We start from the raw sequence: 25,980 nt of genomic DNA, 5'->3' as shown, positions 1-25,980 counted from the left end.
GACATAAGTTTCTGTGTTCGCATGTCAATGTTCTGTGTTGGCATGTACACTCATTGATTGTGTGTCTTTTTCAGGGTATGACCCCTCTGATGTACTCGTGTGTTCGAGGGGATGAAGCCATGGTGCAGATGCTGCTGGACGCTGGAGCTGACATAAACAGTGAGGTCAGTATTCATTCACTGGTGGATGATTATAAAGGGTTTTGTGGCTCTGTCTCTATTTAACTTACTAACAGCGTCTGTAAAATAATTAACCAATCTCTCGGTCCTCCTCCTGATGCTGTTTGCATGTAAATGTGTAGAAGGCAATAGTGATTGTAATGTTTGTGCTGGTGTGTCTACTTCGGTTTTTGTTGTGCTTTTTTGGGATATTAGATGCAAGTGAGAATTTTGTTGATTTCCAACATAAATAACATATTCAAATGTATGTATTTAAAAAAAAGTGCAATAAAATGCAATGATGACCTAATGTAGGCACACTAATTGCAAAGCACTGTGGTTAAAAACATGAAACATGGTTATAAAAGTGGATTTAACAACACTGATTCATGCGAATCTAAAGGTCATTATTTTATATTTAAAGAAACATGTTTCATGTATTTGCCTCAGAGGTGAATGTTTTGAACCTGTTAAAGAACATCTCCAGGTCATATTTCACCATGCAAATCCTGTTGCATAAAGAAAATTAAGCTCTCTTTATGCATCATTACCTTTTTTGCATTGTGACTTTATAGTTTCCTGACAATTAAGCGTGTATTCAAATTATCGTAAAATGCTTAGATTACAACTTGAAATATTCCTAATGAGTCTAATTACTCCCATTCAGTGTTTTATTTAGATTATAGTACATAATATAATGTATATGTGCATATAGTACATTTAATATAAATATTGTTATTTAACATACAATTGAAGAGGCAAAATTTTTAGCCTTCCTTTTTTAGATATTTCCCAAAAGCTGCATAGTAAAGAGGAGTTTTTTATTAATATTTAATTTAATTAATAATAGTTAATAACTAATTTCATATAATTAAAATAAATTGAAAAACTGCAATAATTCCAACCAAAGTACAAAAAAGACTTATATAATAGTAAATACTGTAAAAATCATCACTTGGAAAATACTTGAAAATGAATTCAATATTTAGAGGAGGGCTATATTGTTGAACTATATAGTGTTTATATAAATATGTATTAACTTTGTTAAATTCAGTATTTAGAAATGTCACAAGCAAAATAAATATTCATATTATGAAAAATATATCAGTCATTTTTGCTATTATATATGTAATTTCTAATAATATAATATAATATAATATAATATAATATAATATAATATAATATAATATAATATAATATAATATAATATAATATAATATAATATAATATAATATAATATAATATAATATTATTTTGGGGTGAAATTTGACTTTGAGTTTTTTTGTGAAAATCTCTCATCTATGTATCCTGATGTGTTATTGTGCTGTTTTACCCTTTGTTCTTTTCATTTGGCCCTTTTACTGTGCATAGAGTCTTTGACTTGGGCGCAAAGCACCAAATGCAAATACAATGATATTAGCATGTTTTACAAATTGCTTCAAGCTCAAATACACTGTTATCAAGTGGACAGATGTACAGTTATTTGCCTACCCAATCGTTTGCACAAACATTTGTTTAACCTGAATCCCACCTCGAAATGATCCATACCAAAAAGGTCATGTTTGCCCAGAAATGAACAGATGCCTGCATAATTTACCACCGACTACAAGAGAGCTCAATTCTGCATGCAGTACAGCTGTAAGCGTTACATCCAGACAAGCTTTTTTGGTGCTTTGTACATGAGTCACTGCTCACTTACACCTCTAGCGTTTCAACAATTTATTCTTCCTGCAATCTTCATACTATAAACCGTCAACTAGATCCTAACCGTGGTCAGGATTACGAAGAGGGCTTGTAGAAGTTGTCCAAAGCAAACGCAAGTAAACTCATGATTAATGTGGGCTGGATGGAAAAAAAAGTAAATAAAATGGGTTTGGAGAACAAAAGCAAGCGCTGGCACTTTCTTTCTCACTTCGCTTGAATTAACAAAACAGCCAGACGGAAGAACTTTCCAACTTTCCGCTCTCTCACTCACTCATTCCTTCCCCCCCTTTTTTTCTTTCTTGTTCTCCTTGCAAATCCGCAATCGGAGTTCAGTGTTCTGGTATATAATGGCTGATTTTTTTTTCTCTCCCTGAACTTGACCTATATGATTCCCAGGTGCCCAGCTCACTACACAAGCACCCCTCAGTTTATCCTGACACCAGGCAGGGGACGCCCCTCACATTCGCAGTGTTACACGGACACGTCCCTGTCGTTCAGGTAGTGGCGCTGTCAATGATTTGATGCCTTTGCACTTTCCTCAGTTATTATTATGATGCCACCATCGTAATAATAATGGCACACAAGAAAAAGTTAGATGCTAGGCTGCTGCCCCAGTTCTGAACTGGAACTGGAATGGCCATTGCTATCAGGAATAGGCTTTATATGTGCCAAGGAAGAAAAGAGGAACGCTTTGAAGATAGAAGCTAGTTTATTGACTGTGTATCTCTATAAATAATCTTCAGATTGAAGCGCTGAATCCAGTGACCTACTGAGGCCCACTTATTTAGCTTTTTTACAGGAAAAATGGAAAGGCAAGGTGATATTTTTGTGGATTTTTAATCTCCCAGAAGCACACATTCCACAGTAGTTACCATTTTTATATATATTTTCCCCATTTTTTTTAAAGCAGACACAAAATCGTCCACTTAAAGCATCAAGAGGGAAAGATGTTATGAGGATATTAACATAAAGATGTTTGCTAGTTGGAGGTTGGCTAGGTGATGAAAAGAGCAGGGCTCATTTAATGTAATTACAGCACTTGTATTTACAGATATCTTGGTGATATTAAAGTTAAATCCCCTGAAGTCTGTTTTATAATGACTGCCTTTTTCACCTTATTGAGCAGCTTCTGCTGGATGCCCGAGCGAACGTGGAGGGGGCGATTCAGGAAAGCACAGAGAACTACACGGAGACGCCTCTACAGTTGGCATCTGCGGCAGGTAACAGAAAACACTGAATTGTTATCGTATGCAGAAGCCAAACTGGAAAAGTGTGGATTAAAATGCAAAATATTAAACTAAGCAGCATCTACAGACATGAAGAAAAAGAAATATGTGCAGTAGTTATTGGTGTTAAGGTTATTTTTATTGCACAATATAACGGTAGTAGAATATTGCAATACCCTCTTGATAAAAACAAAATAAATTCTCATTTTTGTACATGCACAACTATTACCTGCTTGTTTATATGTATATTCATGCAGCACAGAATTAAAGAAATTGTTTATTGCACTTGAAAGACCTTACGCACATAAAATTTCCAGTTGTGATATAATCAGATGTGCATCAGTATACAGAGCGACGTCAAAACCCTGATGACTAATTTGCTGAAAATCTCAAGGGAACCAGCTGTGAATTAGTTTTCAGTGTTTTGACGTCATTACTGCAGCACTTTATTAGATCTGTTCTTTAGATCTTAAAGTGACAGCCTTATAAACAGGATCACTGTTACTAATATTAACACAACTCAACTAGCAGAATGATTTTGGTGACAAATCTCATTTTGACACATATTTTGGGAAAATGCTGTGATAAAAGGTAAAAGAAAGTCCACAATTACTTTTTTATTGAAAAATAATTGAAAACTAAATTGAAAATAAGTCAATTTGTGTGTGTTTTTTTCACCAAATCAGTGTCATAATTTGTGAACTCAAATCAAAGAGTTAAAATCCTGCCATGTTTTAAAACTTTTAGTAGTTTTGATCAGGACTAAGGTTGATTGACCAAAAAAAGAAAAAAAAGAATATATATATATATATATATATATATATATATATATATATATATATATATATATATATATATATATATATATATATAAAGTATTTATCTGAGAATAATAATATATCTGATGCAGTTTAATTTAGTGAATTTCATCCTTAATATAACAAAAGGTTAGTACATTTGAACAGTGCACAAGGGTTAATTAACCAGCAAAATCTAATTGATGACATTGTGATGTGTTTTTTTAAGGGTCGCAGTAAGTGGCATGTAATTTCATTAAAATATGTAAAATAAAAATGACTTTTAGCTCAGGTAATACTCTCAGAGTTACAGCACTGAATACTATCTACATTTTAAGTGTGCAGTTTAATACATTAGAGTGATAGTTCACTCCAAAATGAACATAATTGAATTAAACAAGGCTAAACTTGGACTTTAAGTGAAAATCTAACAGATGTCTAAGAATAGCCCAAAACTAGACTAGTCGTCAAATAGACAGATTAGACAGACTTTATATTTGTAGTCATTCATTCCTTTTTATTTGACGACTAGTCTAGTTTTGGCCTATTCTTTGATGTCTATTAGATTTTCACTGACAGCCCAAATTTAGCCTTGTTTTAGCCAATATGACTATTTTTAGATGTCTTTTAGACATCTATTAGACATCTTTTAAAAACAAAAAATGCTTGCTGGGTAACTAATCTGACAATCCGCAGACTCAATTGTTCAGTTCATAAAAATAGGCACAAACAAATGGTAACAGACACAGAGAGGGAAAACACACTCCAACAAAGCCCCAAAAAATGTCTTTGAGTTTGACTTTGATTGTTGTTGGTTCACCCAAAAGTGATCATTTACTACTAAAAAATGTAGGTGACATTTTTTTCCTCCAGTAGCTTCATAAAATGCAAGTGAATGGCTACCAGAACTTTGAGAGTAAAAAAAAAAAAAAAAAAAAAAACTAATAAAAACAAAATAAATACTTGTTGCTCTCGATGATACATTGAGGTCCTAAAGTGAAATAATCAGTCTGCTCAAGAAACATTATATAAAGCATTAACACCTTTAACCCACAGCCTGTGCAGTATTTTCATACTATGTAGTTCTTAAATGTTGTAAAATTCACTGTTTAAGAGTAAATAAACCACTTTTAAAAGTGCTAACCCTCCAATATTCACTTATGGAGAGTATGTAAGTGAAATCACTGACTGTTAGATTAAGCTGCATTAGAGGATGTCGCTGTGTACAACCAGGATCTATTTTTTTAAAACGGTAACATTCTGTTCCTTTTGTGCCTCTAATTTCAGTAAAACGGTCCTTGCAGACTGTGAGCTGACAAACTGAAGACATTATACTTTTGTGGACTGACTGGTTCCAGAAGCGTAATAGTATTATTCAGAGACTGATGGGGCTGCTTCGCTCTCGAGAGCCCTCTGCAAACTTGCTAATGAGCCTTAGCGGCAGTGGCTTTTTTTCCCCCTTAACATCCACTGTGTGAATGTGACAAGTCCACATGGTGGAATGATGTATGGAAACCAGTGCCAAATGAGATTTCATAATCCCGGCTGTGGCAGTCCTATGAATATGAATTGACCTGAGTGATATTCATTTACATTTGCCAAGTGTTTTCCAGCATAATGCTGAAAATTACCTGTCTGACCCACTTAGCGTACAAACTCTTGAAGAGTCGGGTAATTCAGGCTTGAGTCGGCTGGTAATGGACACCTTCTTGGTGTGATAAAAACGGATGGGGTGCACAAAAAATGGTATCATCTCATGCAGAGGAGGAGAATGAAGGAGCACAAGCTGAACCCATTGAGCTGAAATGTCTAGAAACAGGTTTAACCATATGCCTGTTCCCTTGTGACCCACAGAAATGGCTGCGGATAGGATTGTTTGAGCCTCATCGGATCTAAAACTCATCAGGCCTCATTGATTACGCTCCATTTGCTGTATGCTAGGTCAATTACCCCCAGTGTTAGCATTCGGGTTTTCCTTCTAATGTAGAAACGCTTTCCTCTCATTACTCCATGTGGACAGCCTGCTAATTTACATTAGCAAATCAATCTGGGGACGTCCTGCTAGACCATCTGAATAAATGAGTCAATAAATAAGCTTTTCTGTAACATCTCAATATCAGAGATTTCTTCTTCAGGACTCATGTATGCTATAATCGAACAGGTCAAAAGAGATAAATGACTTCTGTCTTTAAATTTATGCTGTTGTTTTTTTTAGAATGAGGGAATTGTAGCTTGAGGAGCTTAGATAACCAAACAAAAGAGGATAAATAGCACAAAACTTGACCAACTTAATGTTTCATTATGGATTTGGCAAAAGGAATGGGTAACATAATCAAATATACAGTAATTAAAAATGTATTGCACTTTGTGTATTGATTTATTGATTGCAAAGATTGCGAATGGCCAAACAGACATTTCTAACATTTTCATAATATACTGTTTTGTATTATTTATTATTAATTGACATGAATATAATTGATAAAATTATCTGTTTTTAATATCATAATTTTATTCTTAACAATTTTATTAATGAATTCATATCAACATATTGACATGATTATTATTGACTAAAGGTTATAAATAATTTTTATTCAATGTTATTTTTATTTCATTATTTATTCACTTTTATTTATATATGTGTTACGTTACATGATTTTAATGAACAAAAATAACATTAAATTGTTTAAAAAATTTAATAAAAATTATTTATTCATTTACTTATAAATATTTAGATTATTGACTAAAATATAATAATTTTTAGACATGTATTTAAGCAGTTTTAAATATTTATTCAATACTTCTATTTCTCTCTCTTTCTCTCTCTCTCTCTATCTCTCTATCTCTCTCTACAATAATACATATTGGTATTATTATGATGGACAATTTATTTTACTTTGATCGACTACAATATTTTTTAATCAATATATTTTTTTATTTAATTATTTATTCATTTTTATTTATTTATGTGTATCACTTGATATTATGAAATAAACGTTCACACTTTTGCACTATAAACATACGATTGACTAAAAGCATTTTTCCACACATTTATTGAAATATTCAACAATTTTGCTCTTCATCAACACACAGCAGCCCTGCTGTCATAATCTTATTACAAAATCAGACACCCTTTGCCTTGAAATCCATTCACATGAGGCATATTTTATACTCTACTCATCAAAAACAGCAGTGTCTCTACGCTGATCTTAATAGCTTGTCTCTTTCTTGCAATAAAAGTGTCAACAAAAATGTATTCAATATAAATTGTGTTTTATCAGGCAACTTCGAGCTGGTCAGTTTGCTTTTGGAAAGAGGAGCAGACCCTCTGATTGGCACCACTTACCGGAATGGCATTTCCTCCGGTCCACTGGGTGAAATGAACTCGTACAGCCTTGCAGCAGCACATGGACACAGGTAAAGTACCACAAAGCCAATGATTTACCAGCATATGATGTGTATAAAGCCACGGCACATTCACCACCAACCCAACTTTCATTAGTCCATTGACACATTTGTCACCACATATCATTATTTCCGTGTTCTTATACATCATTCTGACTGCAGAAACTTAATTTATCAGATCCGAAACCCCTGATGTGTTTTTATTGGCACGCATAAAAGCTGAGCTGGTGCATTTGACCGCAAAATCCTGTGTAATTTACTACCACAACATCACTCTCGGTGGCCGGTTGAACTGTATGGATGACTGCGCTCTCATTCATTGAGTCTCACCTATGGCCAGCGCTGCATAATGGACGCTCATTGAAATTCACACCACATACAGTACGTCTGAATGAGAATCCAGTGTGTTCGATGGCCAACTCTCCCACATCTGCACTATTAAGGCAATTCGTTATAAAGGGGCGTCCAATTTGGGACATGTTGTGTTGTCTGAGCCAGAAGCGAATGTCTTTGGCTTTAAGTTGTAGAGTTGTTTGCAGCTTTACATGCCGCAGTGATTGCTTGTTTATGCATATTAGATGAGTCGTAGAGTGCTGGAACTTTTCTGAGCTTACAAAGACTTTGAAAATGCGGCAAAGCAGGGAAAAAAAACGCACTGGAATGCATTGATAAATGGAAGACATAAAAGATAAGCTCACAGTTTTTTATAAAGGCTGTTTTTTTCTTTGTTTTGTACTCATCAATCCACTGATTGCAAGCAAGTAATCCTTGTGGTTAATGGTTTTGGCTGAAATAGACTGTTTTACTTTTGACAGTCTAATGTTTCTTAAAAGAGGTAGTCAATGCATAAATGAAACTTGTTTACTCTTGCTATGATAAGTATATAATTTATAAAATGAATTATCGTAGGTCTTTTATGCTCACAAAAGCTCCATTAATTTGATCAAACACAGTAAGTATTGTAATATATTATTAGTTTATAAAAGAGCAGACACGTATTTCAATATATTTTAGCCAATGTAGTTTTCTGAGCCTTTAGAAATCAAGCCGATTTGGTCAAAAAATGATTACTGTTTATAATATTTTGGATGAAACCATAAGACATTTCCTTTCAAATGTTCTGATATACAGTTAAGTCCAAAATATTTGGACATTGACACAATTCTAACATTCTTGGCTCTATACATCGATACAATGGATTTGAAATTAAACCAACAATGTGCTTTAACTGCAGACTGGCAGCTTAAATTTTAAAGTATTTACATCCACATCAGGTGAACGCTGTAGGAATTACAACAGTTTGCATATGTACCTCCCACTTGTTAAGGGGCCAAAAGTAATTGGACAGAATAATAATCATAAACCAAACTTTCACTTTTTAATACTTTGTTGTAAATCTTTTGCTGTCAATTACAGCCTGAAATTTTAAACGCATAGACATCACCAGACACTGAGTTTCATGCCTGATGGTGCTCTGTATGGCCTCTTGAGCAACTCAAATTAAAGCTGACAGTCTGCAGTTAAAGCACATCTTGTTTGTTTAATTTTGTAATGCATTGTGTTGGTGTATAGAACCAAAAATATTAGAATTGTGTCAAAAATGTCAGAATATGTATGGACCTAATTGTTTAATAGAAACTTCATAATAGATAATAGAAATAGAATAGAATAGAAACTTCATAATAGAAAGCATTTATTTGATATATATATATATATATATATATATATATATATATATATATATATATATATATATTATTATAGAATTATACATATTATTATAGAACATTTCTCAAGTCATTGACTCATTTGCTTTGCTAGATCTTGCCAAAAAAAAAGAAACAACAAAAGCAAACCAGAATGATTGTATGATAAACCAAAAATGATATATTCAAATAATTAAAAAAAAAAAATTATTACTTGTTGTTTCTGCCTACTCTAATACCTCAAATACAAAGATGCTTGTAAAAACTAAACAACTTAACAAAGCAAAATATTTATTATTTTTATGATTATTTTTATGATTATTATTATTATTATTATCATTATTATTTTTATTATTTTAGATAAATCATGCCCTAAGACTTTAAGTGTACTTTGTTTTATACACTTTTGTTATTGATTCGTTTATTTTCATTTTATTGTGCTGTTATACTTTTTATGTGTTTAAATTCACATTTGTATTATGATTTACCCAACTGATTTTGTTTGGTACATTTGGTCCTGCAGGAACGTCTTCCGGAAGCTTCTGTCGCAGGTGGAGAAGGACAAGGGGGACGTGTTGTCTCTGGAGGAGATGCTGGCTGAGGGTTCGGAGGCCGTGGAGAGGAGAGCGCCACAGAATGAAGGCACCCTCCGGACAGGCAAGGCCAAACTAAGAGCCCTCCGCGAGGCCATGTACCACAGTGCCGAACACGGCCATGTGGACATTACCATAGACATCCGCAGCCTGGGTTAGTAAAAACACTGCACGATCACCACAGACATGCTGCCATTAGTCTCAGCCTCAGATCACGTTTATAAAATGATAATACCTGCCATGATAAAAGAAGTAAAGGCACAAAGACTTTTTTATTCAATCAGACCACTGAAGTTAATATGATTTTCTTTATTTATATCTGAGGTTGAACTAATCTCTTGCCAAAGTTTACCAGGTTAGTGGCATCAAATCTTTGAAAGACTGCCTTTGAAAGATGTTTGAAGCCCTTAGTTGCTGGTTAACTATGAGTGTCTTTTTTTCTGCCTGTCACTATCCCTTAACATCACGTTTTTCCACTAACACTGAGTATTTACACTACCATTTATTTATAAATGAAATTATTACTTTTATATTTCAGATTTCTTTTATAGGTTTTCTACATGGAAAACCAATTACAACATTCATTTTATAATTATCCTTGCATGTTGTTGTTAACTTTGCCCCAGATAAACACTTCCCTCCCTCAACAGCCTATAAGTAAAATTAAATAAATAAATAAATAATAATAATAAAGATAAATAAATAAAAAATGAAAGTGAATAATCAATATGTATTCATATAATATTGCTCATTGCTTATGGTCTTCGCCATAATAAATAATATTTTTAAATGAGTATTTATTTCAATTATTTCAATATTTCAGCTTTTACTTTATTTTTTTATCTGACTGTGGTTTCTTTTATGGTTTCAGTGTGCATTTTCTTATTTCTGTGAAGGCCACAAATATGAAACTAAGTTCGATATTTTTACATTTAAAGAAATGAGAAATAGATTTTATCTTAAATAGCAGTTGTTTCAGTTTTTACTGTATTGTTTGACTGTGTAATCTTTTTATTGTATATTTACACCACTATTATTTACTGAAAACAAAATTTCCCTTTGGTATTTTTCTAACAATATAAACAAAAACAAACATGTTGTCCCTTACAGTTAAAGTTCTCGTTATCAGAATAAAACAGTACATCAAATAAACTAATTTCTGTCTTATGCTTCATTTTTGTTAATAAACAATTTTAAATCTTTTCAAAATATTCTTGAGTAAATACAATAAAAAAGCTAAATTGTTTATTTTTCTTGACCACAAAATTCACAAATATATGAAATATCAAGTTTAAATCTTTCCAAAACAATTAAATTTAGTTATTTATACAAAACTTATTTGTCAACTTCCAAGCTTTAACCCAAGAAATATTATCAAATAATGAAAACCAAAAATATCTTGCTATAGATAGAGACAACGAACAAAGAGGATGTCAAAATTATGCCTGCTCACATCAGTCTCCGAAAACGTCACAGAATGCAGTATTATGCATGTCAGGTCACTAGATGATGATGTCACTTTGTAAAGAAATGCTACATGCACTGCAAAAAATAACACATTTTTCAGTTTTACGTTTCCCCCTGCATGTTGTGCCATAAAAAACAACCCCAAACTATTTACTGTAACATGTTCACAGCATGCATCACATTAACGTAGATTAAACATCACAGGTTGAATGTTTTGTTTTGCTGCACAGATTGATTATGTAGTGTCCCGCATACATTATCTGATATATTGTTTGTATATGCAGGCGTACCGTGGACCCTACACACATGGCTAGAGTCTCTGAGAACATGTTTCGTGCAGCAGCGGCGGCCACTGATCCAGGGCCTATTGAAGGACTTCAGTTGCATTAAAGAAGACGAGTACACAGAAGAGCTCATCACACACGGACTGCCACTCATGTTCCAGATCCTTCGAGCCAGCAAGGTCCATTCTCAATTATCTGATACTGACTGATCCAGTATCAGTGCTTTATTTGCTGCCTGATCTGATCATATCACAACTCATTCATCATGTTGAGCTTTAATCTATTTGCTGCTCAAATTTAAATTCAGAGCACCTACATTTCTCCATCTGCTATTCTAGAACTCATTCATATTTTATTATTTAGCTTTAGTTGTTTTGTGACTTGTTGCTTATCTTTTTGTTTTTATTCAGCCTTGATTTCTTTGTAGTTTTTTGTTTATTTTAAGTTTTTTTTTTTTTTATTAAATGAATGAAGTATTTATATCTACATTTTATACAGTTATAATTGTGGTAATTTAATTTCATTAATGCAAATTTCTAGATTTTGTTTATTATTATTATTTTTTAATCTAATACCTCATTCCTGCTTTATTTCAATTAACGAAACAAAATTTTTTAATTTTAATTTTGTTTGGCATTGGTTAAAAAAAACTTTAAGTATTTATTAATATGATTTCATTTAGATTGTTATTTTCATTTACATTTTCATATTTTATGTTCTCTTAAAATGTTTGTTTTGTTTTTTTTATTTATATTGGGGTTTCCTATTTTAGTTTTAAGCACATAAATGTATTTAATTTAATTAAAAAAGAAACATTTCTTTTATATATACAGTTTAAATCAGAATTATTAGCCCCCCTATTTCCCAAATTATGTTTAACAAAGCAAGGAAATGTTTGATAATATTTTTTCTTCTACAGAAAGTCTTATTTGTTTTATTTCGGCTAGAATAAGAGCAGTTTTTTTTTTTTTTTACATTTTAAGGTCAAATTTATTAGCCCCTTCACTCTAATAATAATAATAATAATAATAATAATAATAATAATAATAATAAAAATAATAATAATAATAACAACATCCAAAATATTTAAATGTTTTCCTCTGCTCTATCTAATATTTTTAGATTTAGGTCTTTTTTTATAAATTTGTTAAATTTATGCAAATGTAATTTAAAGCATATTATTTGTGCCTTATTTTCTGATTGAGGGCATGTATTTTAGTCGCTCTGCTACTATAGCATATAGCATTATTGTCACATTATCGTTTAAATAATGTGCGGCACTTGAGAATTTAATGTCCCTCATAAGTCTCTGCATTATTGTTATCACTGCGTGTCAGTCTGTGACTCCGAGCAAACAGGCAATCAACGTCAGCCACGCCAGATTCAGCTTTCTCCATAATTACCATGATAAATCCTCTAATTACAGCGCTCGTCATAAGTGGCGTGTTGGTATTACCATAGGCTTGGATGCGTTTTGCTTTTAGAAAACAGGCTTAAAGGTCTGACTCCAGCATGTGTTTGTGTGATCTGCAGAACGAGGTGATCAGCCAGCAGCTCTCAGTCATTTTTACCCAATGCTATGGTCCTTTCCCAATCCCCAAACTCACCGAGATCAAGAAGAAGCAAACGTCTCGCTTGGGTGAGTTTTTCGCTCATGTCTCTTCATTAATCTCAGCTTCAAATGCGATTTCTCTGCCCCTACATTACTGATGCCCTGTTCATACCAAGCATGATAACTATAGACTAGGGCTGTCAATCGAATAAAAAAATATATGCATTAGCAAATTTAACATATAAAGGATGATTTAATTGTAAATGTGTAGAGCTGAAATTAAGAAATGGATAACGTGCTCTTATGTAGGCATCGGCCTGTATACAATACTGACAGTATGATGACCTTGTATTAAAATATCATGGCTTCACGGTTTTGTGATTACTGCTCTAAAATAACTTCTTTTTTAATGTCTGGATAGAAAACAACATTTTTTTTACCATTGAATGCAATACTGCACTGTTCATGTCTATAGAATGCTTGGATGTTGGTGCATATGTTTTCATATGTTCTTCAAATGTTTGCTGAATCGTGGGCTGACCTGTAGCTTTTGACATGGAGGGTCCTTTGATCGTGGAGATACTGTTTGGCCTAAATAAATAAATTAGTTGTCCTTGATTTAAATAATAAAAAAAACTTACATATATCTAAGAAAAGGTATAAGAGAAAATTTTAGCGGTTTTAAAACATGGCTGTTTTTCAGTTTTAAGAACGCAGAGAACAGACTTGCACTCTTGTTGAGACTGGCCTTGCCTGGTCACCTCGGAAGAACGAACTTAGGAGACCATGAGAACACAGAACACAACCTCTGAGAAATGAGATGCTGCGTTCTTCCTGATGGTCACAGACCTTCTCGCATTTTTAATGGAAAACTATTTAAACAGTACAGCATTTATACAACGATTTATTTATTTTTTTCCCTTTTCAATATAAATGACATGCACAAAATCCTTACAAATATACTTTGCACAATACAAACAAATCACATTTTAATAGGAATTTCAGCTAATAAACACCCTTAAAGTGTTTATGCCTTTATTAAGATTTTTATGGTAATGTTTACTTACACCATCTCATTTGGGAAAACTCCTGAAATAAATTAATTATATCTCTTAACTTTAAAAATAAATGTATATAAAATGCTGCGCTTTGCCACCTCCTTTATTCAGCCCACTGACTTCTCGGACTTCTATAGTGAGTTTGGTGCTCAAGTCTGCATTGATGGATCGTCAATACCAAGAACACATCCAGGAACATCACAGTATCCTCCATTCTTGTGGTCTTAAGTTTTGGAACTGAACTTTTGCGGTTGATGATGAACAGAACGCTGATGAATGCATATTGACAAACAGCCCATAACTTTTCCAAACTGTGGTTAATCTTGAAACCGGCTATTGTCCTATTCCTACTCTTAAGGCCTATTCACAACAAACACAACTATAAATATTACAATAAATAAACTTCCGTCCACACTGACAAACTATTAATCTTTACTTCTAAAGCACGTTTAATGATGTAGATTGTCAAAGTAGCTTAACATACATGAAGTTTTAGTCAATTAAAACCAATAAAAATTGGTTCATTTTTAGTTTATGCATTACTTCCATGTAACCAGCAGATGTCCCGTGTGCTTCTTGTATCAGTCTGACCAGTAAATCTTTCAAATAATTAATCTTATTAAAATGTTCTCCCCATATTGGTGTGGGTTTCCTCCAGCTGCTCCAGTTTCCCCACAGTCCAAAGACATCTGCTATAGGTGAATTAAATTGGCCGTAGTGTATGAGTGTGAATGTGAGAGTGTATGGGTGTTCCCCAGTACTGGGTCGCAGCTGGAAGGGCATCCGCTGTGTAAAACATATGCTGGAATAGATGGCAGTTCATTATGCTATGGCGACCCCTGACGAATAAAGGGACTAAGTCAGAGGAGAATGAATAAATAATATAATAAATGAATTTAGCTCTCGCAGTCAGTGTAGTGTAATAAAAACAGCAAACTATTTCCCCCAACATTATCAAAGGATTCAATGAAATGTTCCTTAAAGTAGCTCTGGATGAAAGAGGTGCTTTATTTTTGCACTTTAATTTTCTATGTTAAAATGTAATTTGATTATTCTTTCCCATTTGGGAAATAGTTTTTTAGATAGTCGTTTTCTTTAAATAATCCTTAAAAATAGGGTTTAAAATCAAACAGCTTCTCCACAATGTCATCTATAGCTTTAAGGCTCTGGTATTCTTCAAATGAAATTGAAGAACATACTGAAATGACATAATTTTGAATCAAATCAGTTCCAAACGAAGTTCATTTTGAGTTTGTTTCAGCAGTTTGCCAAAGCCAAATTTTTGGAACCATCGCATTTAGTTTGCCTATAGCTATTAGATTGCTCAAACCGTTGATATTTCAGTGTATTCCGACAGGCTGTCTGTGTTTTAGTGTTTATTAGCTGAGAAAAAAATCATTCTGAAAGTGATCTCCATTTTATTGTTTCTCTACATCTTTATCATTATATTTGTGGTCTGAACTCTGCTGTTGTTTTAGATTCAGAATACTTTTTAGAACATCGTCTTTATCGTCGTCTTTGTAGTTATTGTGCTTGGTGCGAGCGGGCCTTAACAATATTAATAACTGAGCAATATTAAGCAAACAATAGAGCTTGGTTAATTTATAGTGCACTTTGATCCTTTGATGCTTTCCATTCGCAAACAGCTATTTTACAAACTACACGAAAGGTAATCACTGGCAAAGAATAATGGGGTGTACTTAAAGCATTAAATCCATTCACTGAAACCTTTCGATGACATTTTACTCAGGAGACACAAAAGAAGTTCAATTACAGCATATTTTTAGTCTTAGTTTAGTTTCCATTTTTAGTTAATTTGACTGATGGTTTTAGAGGAACACTAGTGCCATCTAGGCTTTGGTTAATCTATTGCAAGGCATAGAGTTATAAAACAGACATCTTTCATTCTCTTTCTTGTGTTGATGACAGCCTGTCAAATGTAAGACATGCCACTACTACTAAATAATGAAGACGCCTGTGTAATCCCTGCTGTGTTATGTTGAATGTCTGACTTGGGGACTCGATTCTGTTTGATTTGTACCATCTTACAGACCCACACTTTCTCAATAACAAAGAGATGTCTGATGTGACGTTTCTGGTGGAAGGAAAGCCCTTTTATGCCCATAAAGTGCTGCTCTTCACTGCCTCGCCAAGGTTTGAGTTTTTGTGCTTGAATTTATGACCGAGCAGAACGTGGGAGGAACCAGCTATTCTCTACTTTTAGTGCATACGCTCAGATTAGTTGGCTCACGTTAAAAGCACTCTAATAATATTCTGTAGGTAATAACTCACTGTAATTTTAGCTCTTGATATTATTTTTAAAAATGTCTTTTGTGCTCATGGGCAAAAATAACTCAAGATAACTTAAAATCGCATACTCTTTTAGACGCATATATCTATATATAAGATTAAATTAATTATTTATAAATTCATTTCATTTATATATTCATTTTAGATCTATCTATCTATCTATCTATCTATCTATCTATCTATCTATCTATCTATCTATCTATCTATCTATCTATCTATCTATCTATCTATCTATCTATCTATCTATCTATCCATCTATATATATATATATATATATATATATATATATATATATATATATATATATATATATATATATATATATATATATATATATATATATATATCATCTATCATCCATCCAACATCTATTTATCCATCCATCTGTCATATATCCAATAATTTTTCCATTTATCATTCCTCTTTTAATCCATTGTCCGTCAGTCTATCCATCTTTCATCCATTCAGCTATAAATCAATCATCTACCCATCATTCTTCCATACATCTTTTCATCTGTCATCTCTCCATCCATCCATCCAGCTGTCATATATCCATTGTCCATCTGTCGTCTCACTGTCCATCCATCCATCCATCCATCCATCCATCCATCCATCCATCCATCCATCCATCCATCCATCCATCCATCCATCTATCTATCTATCTATCTATCTATCTATCTATCTATCTATCTATCTATCTATCTATCTATCTATCTATCTATCTATCTATCCTGTCCGTCTGTCTGTCCGTCCGTCCGTCCGTCCGTCCGTCCATCCATCCATCCATCTATCTTTCATCCTTTTTAACATTTATCCATCCATCCATCTATCCATTCAACTTTCCATCTGTGATTCCTCTATTAATCCACTGTCCGTCAATTCTTCCATACATCTTTTCATCTGTCTTCTCTCCATCCATCCATCCATCAATCCATCCATCCAGCTGTCACATATCAATTGTCCATCCACTCACTGACACATCCATCATCTATATGTCAAGATTTGACAATTGTCAGTTTGGCTGTACTTCATCTCAACATATCATTTAAATAATAGAAGTTAGAGAAAGAATATCTGAGCAAACACAAGACCTTTTCTAAATCTGCCAGGTCTACTAGAATAGTAATTCACACAAAATGATGGTCTGGCGAGGATGTCTGCATGAACTTATTCATATTCATGAGCTCATTATAGTGTGTGATGACATCACAGCGTGCTCATCTATTGTACCTGCAACAGAACTCAATTCCGCATCACTGCTTTACTCTAGATCTCATAGTGTTATAAAATTTTATGAGGGTTTTTACTGAGCTCTCAGTAAATCTTTGTAGTAATACCACTTATAAAGGAAGTCTGTGAGTCTCTTCATCTCTTTCTGACCTGCAGGTTTAAGTCTCTGCTCTCTAACAGACCAGCGGCGGAGAACACATGCATCGAGATCAGTCACGTCAAGTACAACATTTTTCAGGTTGGAAACTCCTGACTCATAAATCCCACTCAAACTCATGTCGGTATTACAGTCACATTGCAATACGCTAATTCCCATTTCTGTCAGCCCTTTTCAGCTTAATGACAAAAATGTGTTGGTATAGTTATGACTGGTGCTAAGCTCATCTGTCCTCAAATGTTTCTTGGAAGTCTGAGAACATCTCATTGTTTTTTTCAGCTGGTAATGCAGTACCTCTACTGTGGCGGCACTGAGTCACTGCACATCAGGAACACTGAAATTATGGAGGTATTAAACATCCTTTATTCTCATAATTCCCAAAGTCTCTTTCATCAACACACTTGTGATGACTTTATAAATGATGACTTGAGGTAATGTTGAATGTTATGAATTAGAGGATTTTTCATGCTCGTACCAGAAAGCCCTCTCAATGCTCAAATCTTTCATTTATCTCCATATTTAGCAAATGGAAACTCTCTTGTATGTAGAAGTAATGTAAATTAATGCACATGGTTATTCATTCTAATTTAAGTTAGCTCTTGATTGTAAACCTAACAAATGTTTTGATATGTTTTGCTCATTGATGCTCACTCTGCTTCAAAGCTCCTGTCTGCAGCCAAGTTCTTCCAACTTGATGCTCTTCAAAGACACTGTGAAATAATCTGCTCCAAGAACATCACCAACGACTCCTGTGTGGACATATACAAACATGCCAGGGTACTTTGAAACATTTGTTTATCTGCAATTCATTTTGTTTGACATGTCAAACAAGTTATTACAGTTTTATGACATTGAAAATGATATGATAATATGTGTGTTTTAATGCTGTTGCCATATTAAGTCATTAATTTCATTGATGATAAAAGTAATATTTTGCTTATTACTGTATTCATATTTATGTTTGCTCATTTAAATACTATTTAAAATTTATTTATATTGAATATAATTGTGTTTTATTGTTATTTTTAGCAATTTAATTGCAATATGCAAACATTTTATCATAGACCAAATTGAGGGAAAATGGACAATTTATATTAATTCCTTCTTTCATTTAAATATTTACATTGTAGCCAATTGCCAGGTATAATCCAGGGATATTTTGTTGTTTGTTTCACATTGTTAGTACATTTCCTAGAATTATTTATTTAATCTTTGCTGTAAGTATCGAAGATTGCACACAATAAATCCTGGCTTAACATTCGTATTTGCATATCTATGAGGTTAATGACATTGATTAGACAAACACGGCACACCAACAAGAAAGCAATCTGTTTACATTTCCATCTGTGTATATTTCACCAGCTAAATCCACTCTGCTGGTTTTGGGTTGTTAGAAGTAGCTACAGAACAATAATTACAACACAATAATACTAAATGCTTTTACTTTGTACCTCTAGTTGCTGTATATCTAGCTGTGGCAATGTCATTGCAAGCTTTCAAGATTTCAAAATACGTCGCTATTCTCTCTTGAATCGAACTTTCTAACAGCAGGTAGCGCACTAGGCTAGATTTTAACAGCAGGTGGCACTCTAGGATATTTTTTTACAGAACACTAGGCTAGTTTTTAACAGTAGGTGGTGCTCTAGGCTAGTTTTTAACAGCAGGTGGCGCTCTAGGCTTGTTTTTAACAGCACATTAAGCTAATTTTTAACAGCAGGTGGCACTCTAGGCTATATTTTAACAGCAGATGGTGAAATTGGCTAGTTTTAAACACCAGGTTGCCTACTTGGCTAGTTTTTAACAGAACACTAGGCTTCTTTTTAACAGCAGGTGGCGCTTTAGGCTAGTTTTTAACAGAACACTATGTTAGTTTTTTAAAAGCAGATGGCGCTCTATGCAAAACTAGGCTAGTTTTTAACAGCAGGTGGCGCATTAGGCTAGTTTTTAATAGCAGCTAACTACAATAATGATTAGTTTATTATATTTGATATTTGTAAGGAATTAGATGAAAACTAAGCAATTAATTTATTAAAGAGAGAATAGCAATGCATTTTTAAAACACAGAATTAATTTCTTGAACGATTTTTTCGCACAGCTCTAGGTAAACCTTAGCAAAGCTTCATATTCCAGGATTAATTACAACCTAATTAAGGAACAATTACAAGCTGTTAACTCAGAATAGTGCTGAAAGCTCTTAGCAGGGTCAAGTCTCACATTGTCACTATGTTTCACACATTCTCAGTTCCTGGGAGCCCTGGAGTTGGCAGGCTTCATCGAGGGCTTTTTCCTGAAGAACATGGTGCTCCTGATTGAGCTGGAGAACTTTAAGCAGCTCCTATATGAGGTCCCTGCAGACAGCCCTGGTCCAGGCCCGTCCTATGATGTCCTCCATGACCTGGAGCAAACCCTGGCCCTGCGGATCCGCTCCATTCATCTTTCCACCTCCAAGGGCTCCATCGTCTGACACATCGTCGCCAAACTCACGCCAACCGTTCCTTACAGCGGTTTCATCGAGTGCTCCATTTTGTGTGCCAACCTACTGGAGACATTTCAAAAATCACCGCCGACGCAATCAAAGGGGGGATTGTGGGGAAAGCCGACGCATTTTACTCCACAGGCTAACATCTCCACCGTGTTGCAGAAACGTCAGCCTGCAGAACTCCATTCCAAGGGCTACGTACGTTACGTTGTGGAAACATTCTAGCAATGTTGTGACAAAGCTAATCGTGCCCAACAAACGTTAGCGCCCAGCCTCTACGGCGATGCATGCAGACGGGTCTGCTTCAATTATAGGTGGAACTGTCTGGGGAACGGTTGTCATGCTACCTACTGCGGACGGTTTTAGGTTATATTACTCTCAAATCAATGTAATATCGTTAGCCTGCCCAATTTGTGTAACATTCCCTGACACTAAACGCTAAGCAAACGATGCATGTTGAGTTTGGTAGGTGATGCTGCCATTACGTTTCCTAAGTGTTCACGTTGGACAAAAGCTCCACTAGATGAAGAGTTTTAAAACTAAGATGTTTTATATATTAATACTCACATCCAACTACTACTTTTGGTATTTGTGTCACTGAACAATAATATGCCAGCTGTTTAAATCCTAGCACTTGTGTTTTAACGCTTTGCGGTGTTAAGGAATAGGGATTTGCTACCTTCGGTCTTTTGTAGATTGATTCGGCAGACATTATAGTAGACTGAAATTAGGTTTTAGTTTATATTTAATCAACAAAAGTTTACCATGTCCACCGGTGCGTCGGTTCAAAGCAGATCATTTCATCCTAAGGCTGTAACCATGTCTAGTACATTGAGGAGAACTCATTTCTTTTTGAAATGAAACATTGGGAAAATTAGGTCAAATTTTAGTTGGGAAACTATTTTCAAATAATATTTTACAATATGCGCACATATTTGCATTCCTAGTTTGTTAAAAATGCAAAATATCTCCTGTCTTGTCACAATTAGTTAGTAATTTTCAATTCTAATCTAAATTTGAGGACAAAAACTGGATATTACTATTGTTTCTGTTGTAAAAAATGTTTTCATATATAATTAATCCAGAGAAGAATATATAGAATATATAGAAGGGAGAATATATAGGTGAATATATGTTTTTATTTTCATTTTTTAATAAATTATTGTACAGTAGGCTTGCGCAGTTTAAATATGAACAAAAATGGATCTTAACATCAAGTGTAAACATGCCCTTTCTACTTTGCGTACTGTTAAATCAACAAATCCCACCTACTTTTTATTGATTGGCCATCTCAATCATACTTACACTTTCCATTTTTGATTATTTGAGTGCACTTGTCCTCCTCAATGTCTGCATTGGTCACGGCCCTGTTTTAAAAACCCTCCAGTCGACCACTGTGCTTCATACACTCCAAACTGAGCAGTTCATCCTTGCCTTGAGGTCACACCACCTAATCTGCATGGGTCCTGTTTGGAGCTTTTTTGAAATACCAAGCTCATTTTCCTTTCAAGGATGCAGAATTACTTACTAACGCCCTTTTGTGCAGGACTCTATGGTCTTTGTTGCTTGCGAGTGTGTCGAAATTGTGTGTTATGAAAGATGTCATTGCACTGGTCGCTACCTTCATGACCCAATGTACATATTCCCGGTCCTCACCTGCTGCACTGCTTTCGTTCAATGTGAAAAATGTGAAGCCAAGCTGTTTTTAGTGTGCATGTTTTTCCCAGTGTTCGTTCGTAACCCTTCAAGATGTCGGTAAGTTTGAAACTGTACTGGATGTACGATGTTACCAGCAGATGATTATGTTGACAAGCCTGAACCCAAAGTAATAGATTTCGAAGTATGTAAAAGGTGCTGATATACTCATAGCGAAGTTGTTTTTCGTTCTTCGTAAGCAGCGGTTTACGATTAGCAAACATTCAGACGCCATCTACGCAGCTAAGACTTCATTTTTACAAACAAAATGATCAAAATAAACTAAAATTAGTGCCAAAAAAAGACTAAAAACTGTAGTTAGAGTAGTTTAAAATGTTTACAATCCAAATCTTTTCCCGAAAGCTCTCTTAGATAAGCCATTTTGAACTCCTAAAACCTAATTTCGGATTGATTTTAAATGGAAAAATTAGCTTTGAGCAAATCGGCCATCAAGGCATTTCATCCAAAGACTATCTAGATATCAAAATCCCATCCTAATAGTTAGTTATTTGATAATATCCAATCGGTTATCTTACCATAATGTGCTGGTAGTGCTGTCTAAAAGTCCTGTTCTGTTGTATGATTTGTATTTCATGTGCGATTCCGTTTATGAACATCCTGTTAATGGGGAAAGTTGCTAAATTTTAAAACGGAAATACATCCTTTATTGATATGTAGCTTATACTATGGAATAATATCACGATGCAAATAATTTAAAACTGTGAAGATGCATTTATTTTAAAAGGAATTTAGCATAGTTACTTTATTTTCTTACAAAGTACATTTATTGTGCGATCCCTGTCTGCTATTTTGTGACAAGTCGTCATGATGTATCGCTTTGAGAAGCCGACACAAAAATACAGACGGAGATAAATCGTGTCATTTTAAAAGATTAGACCCGCGCTTATGTCTTCAATACCTGCCGGTTGTGTTCGCGGTTTAAATAATGAAATAAAATTTGGATTTGTTAAAGCAATACTTGCCACAAATGTGTCCATGCAAGGTTAGTGCTCTCGTCTGAGCTGTTACTTGTGCGTAGCATGGATGCTTCTCCATGTAGCCAAATGTAAAGCAGAAGCCAATCTCATGAAGTGTTTGTAAACGCTGTACACACACACACACACACACACAAAGAAACTTGCTCAGTGTTTCCTAGCTTCGGCTTTTCTCTGCTATACTGCTGTTAACTCTTTAGTCTCCACTAATGCACACCTTTTGACATGAAAAACCTGCATGCTTTGGCTGGATCAGAGTCTAACGGAAATTGTTTGCTATTATTATTTCACTCGGTTGAGACATTGTACATTGTACAAAAGATATATAGAGAAATATCTATAGAACTTGGTGTAAATATAAGGGATGTGGTTGAGTTTAACGATTGAAAAAAATCAAGAATGTCACACTTGTGCTACAGTACAGTTGTTCGATGACATGCATTTGTGGACAGTCAATAGAAATGACCACGATTGACCACTGTGTTGGGTCGTCATTAAATTTCTGTGATAAACCGTTGAGTCTTAATTGATTGGTACATCTGAAGTGTTCAGCAGAGCTTTTCTGTCATTTCAGGGAGTGTGTGGAGTGTTTTGCCAGCTTATGTAAGGGTTTCACAGTTATGCTCCAAAGTGAACAGTTCTTAAAGGAATAGTTGAAAAATCGCAACCTATGCTCATTTTGAAAACGTAGCCCTATGCACATTTCTTGAGATCACGAATTATGTAGCCAGAAGTACGTATGGCTGCATTTTGTCTTTAAAAGAACACTACGGGGCGGTATGACGCAGTTCTTTTTTGCGCTGCCAGCTAACCACTTACTTCCATATAGACAGCTTTCCCGCTGTTACCAGTTTGTCCAGTGGCTTGCAGCATACATTGGCGGACTTGAGATGCAGATAGGAGTTGACCACAACGATGGGGTTCAAGTCTGGTGAAGAACGGTTCCAGAAAGCAGGTCAGACAAAAACAAAAGCCAAAAAATTAAATAAACAAGTAAATAACAGGGTGAGAATGTGGTAAAATCTGAAAACGTGGTAAATTTAGGCAAGGTTCTTTTCTTTTTCCGGATTGCCTTTAAAACACTATCGGTTGGGTTTAGGGAAGGGTGTTGTTGGGAGGATCGGTCGGTTGGTCAGTTGGTCAGTCAACAGCACATCGGTGGATTCTCGCAAATGGCACTCGCGAGAGAAATCTCAGTACCTCAAATTTGAAATACTCTGTTGTATTTGGGAAAACAAAACCTGACAAAAAACATAGCTCCTGGGATGTATTTAGAATGTATTTAGGGGTACATTTTCAGAATGAGCCTGGGTTGAAAAATTACCCTATAATTTACTCACCCTCAAGCCATCCTCTGTGTATATGACTTTCTTTTTTCAGACTAACAGACTAATAGTTTAACATGGTATCCCGACTTTTTCATTCTGTATAATAGTGTTTGATAGTGGCCTTTATTTTGAAGCTTTCAAAAGCACATAAATCCATCAAACTAAACCACACTATGCTAAGAGTTAATGCATGTCTTTAGCAGATTAATGTGTTTATTTATATCAAGTTTTACGTTTTGATCGATGTGTTTTTGTAACAAAAATATTTTACATTCTGAACTCAAATTACTAACTTCGAGTGCATTTATCAGCAGCCAGAAGTCATCTATTTGAGTTTGTAATTTAAACATAAGAAATAATTTTGTAGCAAAAATGCATTGATCAGCTTTGTAAGACACGTGTAAACCTCCTGGTGGCGTATGTGTTAGTTTTATGATGTATTTATGCACTTTTTAAAGATTCAAAAAAGCTACCCAACACTATTATACTGCATGAACAACCAAGATAATATTTATAAGTACACTGACTGTTTATATGACAGAAGAAAGTGGATGGGATAATTTTCATTAGGGTCAACTTAAAGAACTTTTTTTTTTCTCCATAACATGATGAACATTTCCACGGTGTGAAATTTTTAATCAGTGCAAGCTTCACCTGATATTTATTTGTATGGATTGAGCTCTATGATCTCTTAAACTGTTCCTGGACCTGCAGTAGCACACACTGTGGATCTCATCTGAGCCTCGTACAAGTCCAGCTATTTAAGAAGTTTCATCTGGATCTGAATGAACTGGATTTGAATGTTGTGTTTGGGTGTCCCAGGATCAGGTAATCTATTTCTCTTTTGTCCCATTTTCCTAGTTTTGATTTTGAACAACTTCTGATTGGTTCATCTCTGATGAGTTTCACTGTATATAAAGTGATTAATTACAATCAACATTAAATGTATAATGTTTTTTGTTTAGTAAGCATATATGGCTGCTTTCCTCTCATAATATATGGCTGTCTGGCAGTCAAAAGGATAAAAGGGCCCAAAGAGTCAGAACTATAACAAGAAATATGAGTTGCAGTTTGCTTGTAGGCCTGCAAAGCCAAGCATAGCTCTAGATAATAAAAAATAAAACTGCATGCAAATTACTTAAAGAACACAACAGTAACATTTAATTATGGTTCACTAACTGAATGTAACATTCACTTTTCATAAAATATTTGCAGTTTTATGCACGTTTGGGCTAAGAACGTGCATTTATAGATGTGACCAGCAGACGTCAACAGTCTAGACTCTAGATAGAACCATTCCAAATAGTGAATCATTTTAAGCTGTAATCGATTCAATTGATTCAAAGTTTTGAAAGATTCATTTCTCACGGTACTAAGTGGAAATTATTTGTAATAGTATTAATTTTACCTTGAAATACTTACAAACACACTTGAACAAATTCTGTGCATGGTTTACATTCCCTGCTTTATAAATTAGTTTGCTTTATGTTGGAGTTGGGTGATCAGCCCAGTAAGACCGAGAACTGCTACTCTAAATATATATATATATATATATATATATATATATATATATATATATATATATATATATATATATATATATATATATATATAATTATTATTATTATTTAAAAGAAAATTATAAAAAAAATATCCAAACCACATACAGGCTGGTTTATGTAACAGAGATCGCCTCCTAGCGCCGAAATAGTGAAACGTCAAAATGATTCAAAACAGTTATGTCGTATCGAGTCCTCGTTACTGAAGATTCGACTCGCAAAGGTTTCAAAGCTCAACGTAATGACGTCACTAGTATTTCGCCCTCTCCAGGAAGAGCTT

The 25,980-nt window shown here is 34.3% G+C and overlaps 1 protein-coding gene across 7 annotated transcripts in view; it reads left to right on the top strand.

Annotated features, from left to right (window-relative positions):
- The window catches only part of abtb3a (ankyrin repeat and BTB domain containing 3a), a 207,940-nt gene extending 184,614 nt beyond the window's left edge, over nt 1–23,326 (top strand). For 3 of the 7 annotated variants that reach the window (XM_087247116.1, XM_087247117.1, NM_001327842.1), the window contains 12 exons: nt 75–164; nt 2,259–2,360; nt 2,989–3,082; nt 7,164–7,299; nt 9,517–9,740; nt 11,338–11,516; nt 12,871–12,976; nt 15,999–16,101; nt 17,644–17,725; nt 17,924–17,992; nt 18,308–18,421; nt 19,887–23,326. In XM_087247116.1, coding sequence (XP_087103242.1) covers nt 75–164; nt 2,259–2,360; nt 2,989–3,082; nt 7,164–7,299; nt 9,517–9,740; nt 11,338–11,516; nt 12,871–12,976; nt 15,999–16,101; nt 17,644–17,725; nt 17,924–17,992; nt 18,308–18,421; nt 19,887–20,108 — 1,521 coding nt within the window. In that variant the 3' untranslated portion in view covers nt 20,109–23,326. 7 annotated transcript variants of the gene reach the window in all.
- Nucleotides 23,327–25,980: the final 2,654 nt, after the last annotated feature.

This window comes from Danio rerio, chromosome 4 (assembly GCF_052040795.2).
Source record: "Danio rerio strain M-AB ecotype USA chromosome 4, GRCz13ab, whole genome shotgun sequence".
Classification (NCBI taxonomy): domain Eukaryota; kingdom Metazoa; phylum Chordata; class Actinopteri; order Cypriniformes; family Danionidae; genus Danio; species Danio rerio.
Note: the sequence above shows the minus strand (reverse complement) of the source record. Positions and strands in the feature narration are given on the sequence as shown.